This window comes from Podarcis pityusensis, assembly GCF_964106645.2.
Source record: "Podarcis pityusensis genome assembly, chromosome: 1".
NCBI classification, from domain to species: Eukaryota; Metazoa; Chordata; class Lepidosauria; order Squamata; family Lacertidae; genus Podarcis; species Podarcis pityusensis.
The window spans coordinates 65739704-65755817 of NC_138028.1; the positions used below are offsets into that span (position 1 = coordinate 65739704).

Below are 16114 nucleotides of genomic sequence, written 5' to 3' on the forward strand. Positions count from 1 at the left end.
TCAGGTTTCAACAAATGAAATCAGCCATATGGTAGATGAAGAGACATTAAGAAGGCAGTAGGGTAAAATAACAGGTTTTTCTATGGATTTTACTGTCTCACCTCACCATTACCCATTTCTATAATGCATAATAGCTTTACGCTGTGCTACACTGCCATATGGGCAGTGATAGCTGTTCAGTGCAGTAGTGCCACCCTCTCTTATTTGCCACGGACCACAAACTGCCTGTTGATGGCCTTGCTAATGAACATGAAATTGAATTACACTCTGATTTCTCCTAAAATTTACCCCTGTAGAATAATCCAAGCACAGCACAGTTCCCTATCATAAAAATGCCACAAAAACATCTGCTTTTCTGTTCATAACTTTTCGTTGAACAACAAGCCTGGAGAGTTGCAATTCAAAAGCTCACATCCTGCATTCTGAGCATAATTTGGCCCAGACATACCAATATTATTTCATTATTATGTTGTGTGACAAAACACACTTCTGCATTCTCTACCTAGAACAGATGCACCAGTACCTAGTTCTTCCTCATTTAAAATGCCAGAGCGTATTTATATATTGCTAGTATATACTGGAAACTATTTTTGAAAAGGAAATCAAACCCTATTCATTTAGAATCCATTCTCACTTCAAGTCTGCTAGTCCAGATTGCTTAAACATAATTTCAGGATCAGTACAGACACAAGAAACTACTGGGAAGATAAAATGTAGGTGGTTATACCCATGCACATAAGCGAAGCAAACCCAGTTTACGCAGGGGTTATGCTCCAAGGCACCACGCGTTTTAATGAAATCATGTATATTTGAAACACCATTGAAAAAGCCTGCAGACACCCCGTTCCACCTCTTTTTGTAATGTTCTTGTGCCATTTTCAGGTCACTTTCAGGTTCAGCGTGATGCACATGTGTGCAGTCATACACATATCGGACACGCCAAAAATGGTTGCTGCCTGTATGTCTCATGCTGCAATTTCATTTTATCTAAGAGATATTTATTAAATACTAAAGAATATATTGAAAATAAATGCCATTCATCCTAAAATATTTTCAAATGCTACCCACATAATGCCATTGCTAATTTTAGGATAGCTCTGTTCTAGTCAAATAAGAGGGCTGCCAAATAAGAGAATAACTCAAGCTATACCTGCATTGATGCGTGGCTGATGGTGAAAAAGTTAACTGAAAACAACACAGCCAATCAAAGGGTTGCTGACTGATCCAGTGGAGGAATAGGGTATTTTCATTTATTTCCTCTGGTTTTGCAGTCCCTTATGCCACCCATTCCAAAGGGTACCCTAACCCTCTGGAGCAGATATGGCGGAGGTGGCAGTTCATGAGAATAATAGAAATAGATCTCATATCTTGAGATCAACAGGTGAACAGTATCAATATCATAGTCCTGGTGGCACAGTCATGCTAGCATTAGAAATCAAACCATTTGAAATTTCAAAATTTTGAAATAGTTTTTTTAGAGAGAATCTTCTCTGAAATATTTGTGGTTCTGTACTTCAGGGATGGCCCAACATTTACAGACTCCTTTTCCCTTTCTCTGAATGCAAGACAATCATGCCTTACTGATCATCTGGAGCCAGTACAATGCCAATCCAAGAATTAACTACTCGGATATGTCAGATACCACTGACAGAATCACAGGGACATAGGAATGCAACACAAACAAGCTGGATCAAGCCAATGTCCAATCTAGTCCAGCATCATGTTCTCATAGTGGCCAAAAACAGATGTCTATTGGAAGCTTGCAAGCTAGACAACAGGCCACCTGTAATTCCCAGGAACTGGTATTCTGAAGCATACTAACTCTGACAGTTGAGGTAGTATGCAGTCATCATGACTAGTGGTCATTGATAGCCCTGTCCCCATGAATTTGTCAAGCTACATGAAAAACCAGCTATATAAAATGCTGTGATGAGATAATAAAGGAGATTATGTATTGGATTAGGAACATTTTGGGACATCAATCCCATCATGTAGCTGTAAAGAAAGTGGTTTTAAGGTAATGTAGACATTTTTAATCCACATCAAGGTCAAATGTATATTTTTAAAGTTTCTTTTTTTTTGTAACGAGGGCTACGTTCAAGAAGGGACTGCATATAGTCATACTTTGGCAATACTGAAATGCACTGAGGCACTGTACTGGGAAATGGTCACAAACAATAATGGCTGTACTGTATGAGATCTACTTTCAGGTTTTGGATTAAAAGTAGTAATCTTGTGGGGTATGATTTTCTCTTCAAAAATACTTTATATATCGCCCATATTTAGCTTTTTTCAAACTGTTCAGTCACCAGTACTGTTTCACTGGGTTGCTACTTCTTTGGTATATTTTTTTTCCTAGGCTGCTTCCTCTTTCCTGTTTTAGTGATATGATGATCCTGACCATGGTGATGTCACAATGAAACAAAACTAATTAGATAAAACTGCATAAAGACATCACTGAGGACATGCAAGTCCTCTTACATCAATATTAACATTTTCACAAGGCATGCAAATCAAAAAGGGAGGTTTTTTGGCACTGGTAAAAGTGTTCATGGAAAAACAGCGAGTAGGTTCAGCTCCTCACTCCCTAGAATATGGCGTGAAAAACACACTGCACATTATAAGCATACCCAAGAATTATACTGTGTAATATAGTTACTTTCCTTACAAACAATTAGTGAAACAATTATGACCAAATTAACCATATTAACAAAAGCAAATATCTGGAATTTGTTCAGCTGTACTAGATATGGAGGGGACGCGGGTGGCGCTGTGGGTAAAAGCCTCAGCGCCTAGGACTTGCCAATCGAAAGGTCGGCGGTACGAATCCCTGCGGCGGGGTGCGCTCCCATCGCTCAGTCCCAACGCCTGCCAACCTAGCAGTTCGAAAGCACCCCCGGGTGCAAGTAGATAAATAGGGACCGCTTACTAGCAGGAAGGTAAACGGCGTTCCGTGTGCTGCGCTGGCTCGCCAGATGCAGCTTGTCACGCTGGCCACGTGACCCGGAAGTGTCTGCGGACAGCGCTGGCTCCCGGCCTATAGAGTGAGATGAGCGCACAACCCTAGAGTCTGTCAAGACTGGCCCGTACGGGCAGGGGTACCTTTACCTTTACCTTTTTACTAGATATGGGATATATGGATTTCAATCACAGGAAGCTATTCTGTGGATTCCAGACAGTAATAAGCAGTAAATACTGTAAAATTACTTGAAATTTCATATTACTAATCTATTTATTAATCTACTTTGCTTTAGTATACTGTATTTTGTATATTTGAATATAGATGGATAGTCTGAGTGGTGCAGATGAAACTATGCTTAAGCAATGTGGAGCAAGCCCTTCTGGAGCAGAAATTCCTTCTGCCAGATTTAACTACCATTAACTGCAATAACTGCAACAACATTACCCATGATTAGAGCTAATCAAAGCGCCTATTCAACTGAAGATCTGAAACCAGTTTCCAACCATAATTTCAGATACTGGATTAAGTGGAAACCCTAGTTAGTTTAAAAGTAATTAACATTGCTGACTGCCTAACAGTTTACCACAGCTCACACTCCAATAGGGAATAGTGTAATTTCACATCACAGCATGGGCATAGCCAGAGGGGCGGGGGGGGGCAGCTGCCCCCCTCCAATAAATAAAAAGCAATAAAAAGCAAAAAATAAGCAAACTGAGGTTCTGCCCCTCCCAACAAAGCCCTCACCCACACAAAAGCCCTGACACCCCCCAACAAAAATCCTGATTACGCCCATGCATTGCAGTCCTAATTGCCAACGTTAAACAAATGAACGTGTTAAATCCACATTCATCCTGTTTACATGTTTTCTATGCTAGTTTGGCCTGCGGGTTGCCCAGATTATAAACAGCCAACAGAAATTTCAGACTATAATGTTGAAATGTAGCAAGTACTTACCTGGAATTTGAGAACAAAATTCAGCACTTTTGCACTGACACTGTGAGAAAGAAAGAGTTTGATATTTCATACTTTTTTGTAGAACAGTGAAAAAACAGTTTAAGTTTAGAATCCTAATCCAATGAAATCCACAAACAGAAACCAGGTTCCATTAATTAATTTCGCACCTAAGCATAGGATACTATGCAGGGTGAGGGCATCCAGCACTCCTGCACCACGTTCTTTTTCTAACAAATTAAGGTTGCAACCCTATATTCACTTATCTGGGAGTAACCCCCATTAAACTAATGGTTCTTACTTCTCAACAGACATGTATAGAATTTTACTGCAAGTGGCTTAAGCTCCTAATTGGCATATAAAGGAGGAAATGGACATCAGACACCCTTTCCCTCCCTTCTGATCACTGAACAACGACCTGTTGCTTTCAGACTGAAAAGCACGGAACTTCTGTCCAGCAAGACTAGAAGGGTCCACAAGAAAAATGTTCAGGATGGAAGAATGTGAAACGATTTACATTAATGACATTTAATGTTGATTTCTAAGCAAACACTGGATTGCAATTTAGGGACTGGTCAAACTCAGGAACCAATCATTGTTTTCATCACAACTTTTCCTGCCGACTTTGGTTGTTAACTCTCTGAATCACAACGGTTCCAGAAGGATGCTGCAGTGCAATGCATATAAGAGAGTAATTGAAAAATTGTTCTGTTCAAATTATATCATAATCAACTTCTCTTTGAAAAGCTCCAATTTCTGTTAAATTTTTAAGAAATGCATTTGTATTTTCTTTGTATTATGGACACTAAAGCTTTAATTTTGAATTTATGTGGGTGTCTTTTACCACAATAAACTGCTATTTCATTTTATTTTTTTACAGATACAGTCCCTTAAGCTCAGGCTTGATTTGTAATAAAACAGCAAGCACTAGGCAGAGCTATGTTGCCTATTCCTCCCACAGAAAAGAAGTATATTTGTCAAGTTTCCAAGAAGGAGAGGGAGGGGAAATCTCCCTCTATCTATCTATGCGGTTTGCCATGGGATCCTTCCTTGGATTCGGCATTAGGAGAGCCATATTTATGGCATTTTTGTTTACAATATGTGCCATCCTTCATGAGTCTTAAAGAGGAGCTTGAAGCTATCCATTGCTGCTGCTTTCCTGGCTTTTAGCCAAAGAGTCACATGTCTCTGCACTCTGCTCAAGTGCTTTTTTAGCAGAATGTGTTAATCAGTTTTTAAAATTAAAATAAACAAACCTGTGTCACAGATCATCAATTCCTCTTCTACTGAAAATACAAGGCACCAGATAACATCATTTACAATGGCAGTTGCCAGATTCTCCTGAATCACCTGCTGCTGTTGGCTCAGTTCTCAGAAGCAGATTTCAACAAGCATTTTTTCCCTCATTTCACCATTGGATTGTGTCCATTATATTTCTACCTAACTTTTTTCTTTTCTGTTACAGATAGGTAGCCGTGTTGGTCTGCCATAGTCAAAATAAAAAAAAATCCTTCCAGTAGCACCTTTAAGACCAACTAAGTTAGTTCTTGGTATGAGCTTTCGTGTGCAAGCACACTTCTTCAGATTTCTTTTCTGTTTACCTTTTTTTACAGTTTAACACTAATGATTTTATCTCTTAAAATGTTTATGAAAATTGATTTTAATACTTTATTGCTATTTAAAATTAACATTTCATATTGTCTTGTAAACCTTTTAGAGGTCTTTTGTACTAGTAAGTGGCATATAAATTTTTTGAAATTAAATAAAAGCAAATACTTTTTATTAATTGGTCATCAGTGATAAGGGTTATTTTATACATTACACAGAGAAAACCAGGTTTCCAATCTAGTCAGCCAAACCTGGTTCTCTAACAATTGTACCAGATTATGCACATGTTTTCAAACATGGGTTTGTTACAATTACACTTTATATGTATTTGAAATATATTGGACATACATAGAATACCATTTCTGTTCTTCAGCCCATTTTGCAATATCAGCTTCCTCCATTATTTGAGGTCACTAGCAAAGCAACTGCATAATTCTAGGAAGATGATTTCTAGTTTTACAAACTTCTAGAGATTACTAGAATGCAGATTTCTTGCTAATATCATTCAGAGAGCATTTTCACAGGAGTCCTCTCCTGGGAATCAAGGAAGATATTAAAAACAAGTTTGGAGAAGCAATTCTTGCTTTCTCTTTCTTATATTTTCTTCCTCAGCAATAGGAGGCATTTTTGACAAAATGTGATCAAATTACAGTTCTCCACAGGAGAATACTGTATAGCATTGGCTTGTCTTAAATATTATGCTGTCATCCAGTGGCCATTGTTATGAACTGCACAACTCTTCTATTTTACATTTATTAACAGAACTCAGAAATGGTTATGACCTAAATTAAACAGCATGGAATGCCATGTGGGGCGGGGAATAAGATAAGCCAGAAAATTCACAAAATGCAATCTTCCCACTAAAGGACTAAAAGCTAGAAAGGTGTAGGCCCTAAAGCCCTGAGGGACAAACAGTATTGTATTATGGATGTGTTTTGCCTCGTTTTAAAGAGCTACTCAGAGCAAGCTATTAAAGATTTCCCTCAAATAGTAAGTTTGCAGATTGCCACAAGGGTTTCCTCTGAGGCTAGTAAAACTGTCAAACTTATACTTACAAGTCTGAAACAATCATTCCCCAGAGACAGCGGTGGTGGGATGAGAGAAAAATAGGAGAACAGCACACCGGTTGGAGCTGATGGGAGTTGTAGTCCAAAGCAGATGGAGGGCACCAGTTTGGCAAAGTACGTACAGTACTAGAGGGAGGGATAAGGAAATTCTGACATTGGAAGCTCTGCCTTACATCTCTGTTAAGTGGGGAAAGAAGGCGGAGCTGCCTAGACCCCATTTACAGTACTCAGTACCAGTGAGGTTTTGCTGAGGCGAAGTGTTATTTGTCAAGAAGGCTGTGAGGGAAAGAAGACAGCTAACAGAGGCACGACACACAGACCCCTTCTCCCAACAAAGCAACAAAGTGCCTAGATTAAATGGAGCATACTAAAAGTAGAATTCCGTAACCTACCCCAACACAAAGGAAAGCAAAGCCGCGCTTAAGTCAAAGCAGAAAGCAGCAGGATAAAGAAGCAATTACTGTACATACTCTTAGACACTTCCTGCATTCTCCTCACAATGTACACTGAGGAGAGAACTAAAAATTGAGTTGCTGGTCTCAAACCTTCAGCAAGGTGGGGAAGTCTCAGGCCTGAAGGAGAAGGGAAGCCAAAGTCTTGCCTGACCCCACCCCAAGCTAGCTAAATGAGGGTAAATGTCTCCTGAATCTATTTCACCTTCTGGAGGCCAAAATTGAAATTACAAGCTCCTGATCAGCTCAGCTGTACTCCTTTGCCTGATAATGGCATCAGGCTGAATCACTTTTTGCCTGCATGTGTGGATAAAGTTTGCAATCTCCAGAGGGATTTCAAGTGAAAGCCATTGTGTTTCGTAGAAGCTATCTGAAACATACTGCATTATTATTATTATTATTATTATTATTAATTGAATTTATATTCCGTCCTATAGCCAGAGGTTTCAGGGCAGATACTCTGTCTCAGGTGTGTAATTCAATTATCAGAAGAGTCCACATAGTTTGAGTTCTGTACTGATGCAAGGAATATAATTTTAACTGTTTAGAATAACTCCAGGCTCTGGGTGTATTATTATAAACACCAGAATCCAATAGTTAGAAGGTTAAAAAAATAATAATCCCCCTGCCCCGTGAAGAAAAGCCTGTCTTTTGCTTAGGCCACATCACAACTAAAGTTTGATTTATTCCAGCCGTGAGCATCAGAGGAATAGACTGCTGTTAAGAAATTCGGCTCTCACTAATGAGGATGAGATAATGGGCTGAGCGCACCTGTGCTATCTCCTTGAGGCTGGTAGCTCAAGGTCAGTATGGCCGCCTGCTTAATTACCGTATTTTTTGCACCATAACACTCACTTTTTTCCTCCTAGAAAGTAAGGGGAAATGTCTGTGCGTGTTATGGAGGGAATGCCTACGGGTGGCGGGGGGGATCTGCTGCGGTCGTGAGCAGAGGATCCATGGTTCCCCTTCCTTCGCTCACGAGTGTAAGCGGCTCCTGTCCGGTTGGTTCCTTTAAAGCAAGCAGGCTCTCTGTCCCTCTCTCCTCCTCACTCAGCTCGCTAAATAGCAGCAAAGTTTTTCAGCTCGCTAAGCCGGGGATGAGCGGCGAGGAGGGAGAAAAGCAGAGCCTGCTTGCTTTAAAGGAGCAAAGCAGGAGAGGAGAGGAGCCTTCTCCCCTTATACCCCTCTCCTGCATTATTAGCAGCATCCTTCTCCACACACCCCACACGTGCTCCTTGTCCCTTGAGTGCTTTTCCTTCCCTCCCCACTTAAAATGTGGTTACAAAGCACGGATCCCCATGGCTCCTCAGGATTTTTGCATTGGGCTACTCTAAACTCACTGTCAGATCACATGCCTGTGGCCACAGCATGAACCACAAAAATCATACATCCACTGTTTCATTTAGAATATTTTTTTTCTTGTTTTCCTCCTCTAAAAACTACGTGCGTGTTATGGTCGGGTGCGTGTTATAGAGCAAAAAATACGGTAATAGCAACTATGAACCTGTGAGAATGTGTACTCCCAAATCCTGGAGGGTTCTATCTAGGTGAGCTTCTGATTGGCTAGGAAGTCCGGGTTCGGTTATTAGGCCAGTTTTATATAATTTTGACTTACGCCATTTTTCTGTGCTTCACACCTTTTCCTGATGCTTGAGCACGGGTGTTCCTGTGCTGTAGGTTGATGTACCTTGTAGGTTTATATTAGACTAAGTTTTGGTGTGTTTTTTTAAAAATGTATTTACATTAAAGATTTTCTTGATTTACAAAGGTATGTGCAATGTCTCTCTCTTGTATTTTTTTTTTTTTTTACCATTTCTGTTTTCCAACAGTATTTTATTTGTACTTTTCATGGGTTTTTATTTTATTATTCACTGTCAATAAATTGCCTCATTCATTTTGTGTCTGTTTTATTCTAGAAAGCTTGGGTCCCCAATTCTGGTGTTTGGGACTTCTTGGTTAATGGCTACTGTACAGTGTAATTTGTCTGTGGCTCAGAGGGCAGAGTGGAATTTTAGCTCTTGCCTGTCTGAATCGGCAGGGTCTCCTGACCTAGACTGGAAGACAACAAGAGCGGTGTCAGCATACTACTTTTACAGAGTCCAGTTGAAAGGCTCTGGCTGGATTTTTCTACTGACTTAGGCTAAGCAAGAGTCCTCACTTCCTGGGCTTGGAGGTCAGGCAATCTTGACACACATACCCCAAATTAGGGCAGAACAACATACTCCAAAGCAAAATGCTCTTCCACCATCTTTCTCCACATGAGGAAGGGAGGAGGTATGCAGAGCCTACAAGAAAAACAAAGAGCCACATGTGATATGTTTATTTTTCTGAACCTCAAAATAGGCCTCAGACAGTTCAGAGATCTTAGGGACTAATATTATTCTGAAATCAACATCTATATGCTGAAGGGTTTTACCTTTTGTGTGCTCTCAAAGAGGGGTCCAGAGGGGGATGCCAAGGATGAGGGGGTGGGCAAGGGGGAGGTCTCTGGGAGAGGGGAAATTCTATTCTTTCTTCCCAATCAGGAAAACACTTTTCTGAGTCTGGAAAGCCTAGAAAAGAAAGAGAAATGGGGCTCACTGTTAGTGCTCTCTAACGCCTCTATGCTCAAGATGAATTCTCTATCATCAAAGAATTTAAATGCTGAAAGAAATCCTGCTTACATGTCTTCCTGCTACTCTCACAAGCATGAAATGATCCAAGCATAGGAGATCCCCAGGCCTTCTAGAGTTCTGGTGACCAATGAGCCAGCAGAGGGAGGTGTCACAATGAACCTCATGACCCAACAACCTTGGGCCCTGAGAAAACTAGCAGCCACAAGCACTGCTCCTGTTAAGTGACACTACTAAGTTTTCTCATATGACTTTTTTTCCCATTTCCCACTTTTTATAAATATGCAAAATGTGCCTATTTGGATTCCAGCTGTAGTTGTTGCTGCTCCTACTGAGCACTAGCTGTCTTCTATACCTGTCTTATACCCTCCAACATTTCTCCCATGAAAATAGAAATGTCCTACTCCATTATTATTATTATTATTATTATTATTATTATTATTCTGACTGGGTTGCCACAGCCACTCTGGGAAGTTTCCAACGTATACAAAAACATAATAAAACATTAAAAATTGAAAAAAACCCTTCCCTTAAAAAAAACCAAAAGCATAAAGAAATTACAAAAAACCATCAATAGTTGGGGGGGTGAACTCTTAATAGCTTGCATAGGCTTAGTGGAACAGAAAAGTTTTTTTGGCACAGAAGGCAAATGCTGAATCTCTATTGGCAGGATGTTCCACAGGACAGGCCAAGGACACGATAGGCTTGATTTTTTCGTGTTGTCAAACAAGCTTCACCAGCTCAGGGAATGACCAAAGATGCTCTTGCAGATAATCACAGTGATCAAGCTGGAATATAAGGCTTCAGGCAATCTCTGGACCCAAGTGGTTCAGGGCTTTGTAAATCAAAACAAGAATCTTGAACCTGGCTTTGTATCAGATAGGCAGCCAGTGCAGCTCAATGGCGTCACATGTTCTCAACCAGAAGCTCCCATCAGCAATCTGGCTGCAGCATTTTGTACCAGCTGGAGCTTTCAAACCAGACTGAGTGGCAGCCCCCCTGCATTACAGTAATCTAGCCTCAAGGTTACCAGTGCAGGATCCTCGAGCAAGGATTTCCACATATTGTGGTAAGAAGCAAGAACGTTTGATTTTACATCCTTTCTTATTTTGAATAGATACAGCAAGAATAGCACATACAAGGAGCCCATGTCAGAATGAAGATTTATTGGGATCAGAATCAATCAGTATGGAGGTCTTAAGAAGCTGAAGCCAGAAAATTTTATGCTGACTGCTGTTTTCTTCATAAATTTATTCTCGGAAGAAAAGTGTTCAGAGTTCCGGTGGGGAAATTCAGAAATGTTGTTTGGCTGAGTGAATATGTTACATTAATTTTCTGATATGTGAAGGAGTAGATTGCTCCTCTAACAGCAATGAAATTAGTTGCTTTATTTCTTCATTAAGAATGTGGGAGGCAAGTTAATTTCCTATTATGGCTTTCAAAATTAATTAAAATAATTCTTCATTAGCGTTATATCTATACATACAAGGAGTTTTTAGTTGAAATAATTTTCTAAATTAATCCTGCATCGAGAGAAGTATGTATAGGCAGCAATCCTATACAAACTTACCTGTAAGCCACATTGAACTGAAAAGCAGTAAGTCTCTTTGGAGGTATGTTTCTGAATAGACATGTGCACGACTGCATTCTCTCTTTTTTTTAAGCCCTTACTTTTCAAAAGAATTTATTTTTAACTTCCATGTCCTAAAATGTGCCATAGGGCTTTTCTGTGCCTGCCCGCCCCCACCTCCCTATGCTTCTGAAAAGCTATTTTGAGGGTCAGGGAGGCCTCTGGAATGGCACAGGATGGGGGGGGGGGAGGCACTTGTCCTTTATGTACAAACACATTTGGATACATGTCAAAATATTTTCTCATTTATCTTAATCATACATCTTAGTTAGAAATGGAAATATAGGGGAAATAAATTATAAATAACTTAGACTGAGGTGCTACATATGTCTTATATGGGTGGAAAGGAAATGAGACCTCAACAGCTTGGATAGTGTGCTGGGAGCACACTCTTAGTACTGTCTCTACAGTACAAAATTTTGCCAGTTTTGAACTAGTTGAGACATCTTCACCTTCACTTTATTCTCATTTCCTATGCGGGGATTCCCCAACACATGAAGTATGTGCGGGAGGTAGTTTCTAATATGCCTATTTGTTTGCAAAGGTGCTACACTATAGAGCTGGCAGGAAAGAAAGGTTTGATCACTAAATACAGCACAGAATTTAGAGCTGCCTGCCATAACCTCACTTTAAGTATAAAAATGAAATATATAGTGCAAAAAGGCAATAAGTTACAATGGTACATGAACCAGGACCAAATGGATGTGTCATTGGGGTAGTCCATTGCTTATTTTGGGGTGCACAGCTATAGTTCCCTTATTCATAACTGTGCACTGAGGTTTTCTGTGCTTTGTGCAAAAATAACACATTTTGCAAAAACCTTTTTCAAAAGGCAGAGTTTCCCTGTGATGGAGATGCATGATAATTCATATTCTGTGATGCAGGGTCAAATAAAATATTTAGGATATTCACTGAGCTCTTTGTTGAAGAAGGAACTAGGAACTTGGAACCAATTCCAGCATCATAAAAAACCCCCCACATAAGATAGTGATAACTGTAAGGTCACCACCTGTTTTCAACTACAGAGGTACAGATCTTGCCAAAAATCACATTAAACCTTATTCCACACACTTAGTATCAATTCAGCATTTTTGGTGGCTTGGCTTCGGTACTGCAAGTTCGTGTGTGTGTGTGTGTGTGTGTGTGTAGATATCAGATTCTCAAAATCAGAAAAAGTTAGTAAGTGAGAATGGCCAGATAAACAACACAAATGCAAACAGAAAATTATTACGCAACTATCTGCAGAACAGCTGTAATAGAAATTATGTTTGCAAAAAGCCGTCAACCAGGAAAGACAAGTTTGGTGCTGCTGCTAAATGCAGTGAGTCATATCGTCCTCTGTCTAGTTGAGCAGTGAATAAATAAATAAAATTTGATGAATCAAATAATAGGATTCATAGCACAAATCTCACAGATGCATCAAATATTATATAAACTACTGCTAATTGTCCTTCTCCAAAACTGAGCCCTAGGTGTGCAAAGTGCTTTACAGCATATAAACAGATCTAACGTAGCACAACTCTACTGTTGAGTCCAGCAATACAGTCTGAATCTTGCATGGACAATCTGGAAATAATAGCAGCATACAGCCATTAGTAATCCCACAAAACACCTACTAAATCTGTTGACATATACATTAATTTAAATTGATTTACTGATGTAGTTTCCCACAAAACAGCAAACCAGGTGGCATTATAGATTCTGGTTTGTATCCACTGCTGGTCATACTAAGAGCAGATCAATTTCAATTAATGGGCATGACTAATTTCGGTCCATTAGTTACAACGGGTGTACTCTGCAGAGAACTTAGCTGGCTACAACCATCTGTTGGTACTTTCTGCTTCCACTGGCACAGAGAATTTCCAGGCGCAGCGTTACCAGGTTCAGTTTTCTTTAGATGAGAGGACATTGGAGATTTAGGCAGTCTTTGTAAAAACTGGTTAATTTATAACTATACAGAGCTGATTAATATTCTACAGCCTTTTAAATGTGTTTGTGAGAGGGGGGGTTGTATTGTTTTGTTCTGTTTTGTTGTTTTGTTTTAACTATTAATTTGTGCTTTTACCTTGTGTTTTTTATCTTGTGAACCACACTAACATCTTATGATGAAGGGCAGTATATAAGTCATCATCATCATCATCATAATTAAGAATAATGTGCTATATCAGCTCTCCTGAATGCAAAGTAGTGCCAGAAACTGTAGTATCTGTCAGCATGCAGAGGGTCGCAAGGCCAGCTGGGTCGTCTCCTTCGGCCGTCCCGCTGCAAAGACCCATCGGCCTCTGCTCCGACATAAGTCAGCGACCCAGGCTTCAAAGCCAGGGCACACTATATCAGCCGAGCGAATAGGCGTGCACACAGAATAGGCGTGAGGCTTGTGGAAGCATACTACAACTACAGATTTATTAATCATAAATCAGGACAAAGAACCACATCGTCTCTCTCTCTCTTTGTCTTCTCAGAGAGACAGAGAGAAGCAAAAGCTATACACACAACGGAAGTTCCCAGCAAGCCGTGCTGGTATGTAAACAGACATATCACATGCAACAGTTCCATGTCTGCACATAAAGGTGGAATAGAATTTTCCAAAAGTATTCACCTAGCAGTTTAAACCTTATTAATATTATAAATATGTATTGATAAGTGAAGTGTGGTATCATACACTAAACTTGGTGCTTGCCGAGTCGGGTTTAATAATCTTATTGTAGTTTAATCTGGAAGACGGAATGGTCCATTGCACTGTAATCACAGGAGTAGATTAAAACACAAGTTAGATAAAAAGGCAGAAGAAGGAGCCTTGCAAATAAACCCTTAGAATGCAACAAAAGCAACCAAATGCAACTGCTGTCAAATCTCACTAGAGGGCATCAGTTTCCTAACCAAAGATGGCCAAATATATACGTATATATGTTTTGCTTCTTTAAAAGGGTAGGGAAGTTGAAGAGACAATGTGCCAGTGATTGTAATCCCACTGTACTGTTTACAACATTCAGCTGGAGCTTGCCAACACTGGGCAGACTTGAATCAGCAAGTTCCTGGTACTGTGCATAAGGGAAGCCTAGCAAAAACCTTCGGGCAATAGTGAAGACAGTGCATAGTGATAACAAGCTTAGGCAAATCTGAGCTCTCCAGTGCACATTTCATTACAAAAATACAGGATGGAAGAGAAGATACTGCAAGGGGAGGGCACTGCAACAGAGCACCAGACTCATGGCCCATGTGTGCATGTGTGTGTGTCCCTGCTCTAAAGTGAGCAAAACACACTGTTGACCTATGTGATCAAAAGGGGATTACAAAAGACAGTTGTTATGGATGCTATTCAGTATGATCAAGTGTAACGTGATGCATGTTGGGGCAAAAAAAATATTAATTTCACGTACACGTTCATAGGGTCTGAACTGGCAGTTATGGCCCAGGAACAAGACCCAGCAGATAGTTCACTGGAAATCCTGTGTGCGGCAAATTCCATGCTTGGGATAGTTAGGAAAGGAATTGAATATAAAACCTCCAATATCGTAATGCTCTTATGCAAATCTATTGTGCGACCACAACTGGAATACTGTGAACAGTTCTGGTTGCCTCACCTCAAAAGGGACATTATAGAGTTGGAAAAGGTGCAGAAAAGAGCAACCAAGACAATCAACAGGGTGGAATGACTCCTTTATTAGGGAAGGTTGCAGCATTTGAGGCTTTTTAGTTTCGAGAAAAGGTGAATAAGAGGTGACAGTTTATAAAATTATTTTTGGAACAGAAAGTAGAAAGAGAAGTCCTTCCTCTCTCAAAACACCAGAATTTGTGGACGCCCAACGAAGCTGAATGTTGGAAGAGTCAGGACAAATGAAAGAATGTACTTCTTCATGCAGTGCATAGTTGAGCTATAGAATTCCATTCCTCAAGAGGCAGGGATGGCCACCAACCTGAATGACTTTAAAAGAGAATGAGACAAATTCATGGAGGCTGCTAGGCTCTGTCTTCATGGCTGGAGGCTGGATGTGGGAAACGTCAGTAGAGAAGAGTGCTCTGGTTCTCAGGTCCTGCTTGCAGGTTTCCCACAGGCATCTAGTTGGCCACCCTTAGAACAGGCTGCTGGCCTTTGGCCTCATCAAGCAAGCTCCTATGTTTTTACTCACATGCACTGATATGTAATGTCCAGGCAACTAGTGGACAAAATTTTAACCTTGCCAAATAATGATGCCATTGTGGTCACTTGTCTAGGATATGGATACCAGTTCCTTCAAACAATTTGCTTCTCTCAGAAAAGGAGTTTCTTAGCATCATCACAAATGGCACCAAGAACAGTTAAGTGCAGGTATCTGTAGAAAGTGTTCTCAAAAGGGCAAGAGCAGGGAGCATAGCCGTGGGCAGAGTAAACATCTGGAACATTCCTGCATTGTACTTTCCTGTTGGCAGCATATCTCAAGTTCCGTTGGCATGGTAGACTTTCATCAAAATAATATAAATAACCCCTCAACTAGCTAGCTCATATACAAAGAAACTACAGTCATACCTCGGGTTGAATACGCTTCAAGTTGAGCGCATTCGAGTTGTGCTCTGTGGCAACCCGGAAATAATGGAGTGCATTACTTCTGGGTTTCACCGTTTGCGCAGATGCTCAAAATGACGTCACGCGCATGCACAGAAGCGGCGAAAAGCGACACGCGCGTGCGCAGACGTGCCATCGCTACTTACGTTTGCTTCTAGATGCGAAAGGGGCTCCGGAACGCATCCCGTTCGTATCTAGAGGTACCACTGTACTGACCTGCCTCATTGCTCATGACATTACAATAAAATCACCCTTGACCAAAGTGGACAGGAAGGGCCTTTCTTTCAGT

At 40.4% G+C, this 16114-nt stretch overlaps 1 protein-coding gene across 31 annotated transcripts in view; it reads right to left on the bottom strand.

The window, feature by feature from the left end:
• CCDC73 (coiled-coil domain containing 73) overlaps positions 1-10167 on the bottom strand; it is a 63689-nt gene extending 53522 nt beyond the window's left edge. For 5 of the 31 annotated variants that reach the window (XM_080982696.1, XM_080982714.1, XM_080982710.1 and 2 more), the window contains exons 1-3: positions 9704-10167; positions 9457-9592; positions 6577-6714 (exon numbers count right to left, since the gene is read on the bottom strand). In XM_080982696.1, coding sequence (XP_080838822.1) covers positions 6577-6714; positions 9457-9592; positions 9704-9746 — 317 coding nt within the window. In that variant the 5' untranslated portion in view covers positions 9747-10167. Of the gene's footprint in view, positions 1-3916; positions 3957-5169; positions 5200-5869; positions 6523-6576; positions 6942-7058; positions 7204-7811; positions 7880-9237; positions 9432-9456; positions 9593-9703 lie in introns of those variants that run through there. The other 26 variants (XM_080982712.1, XM_080982707.1, XM_080982688.1 and 23 more) reach the window with 22 other exon arrangements.
• Between the last annotated feature and the right edge of the window lie 5947 nt (positions 10168-16114).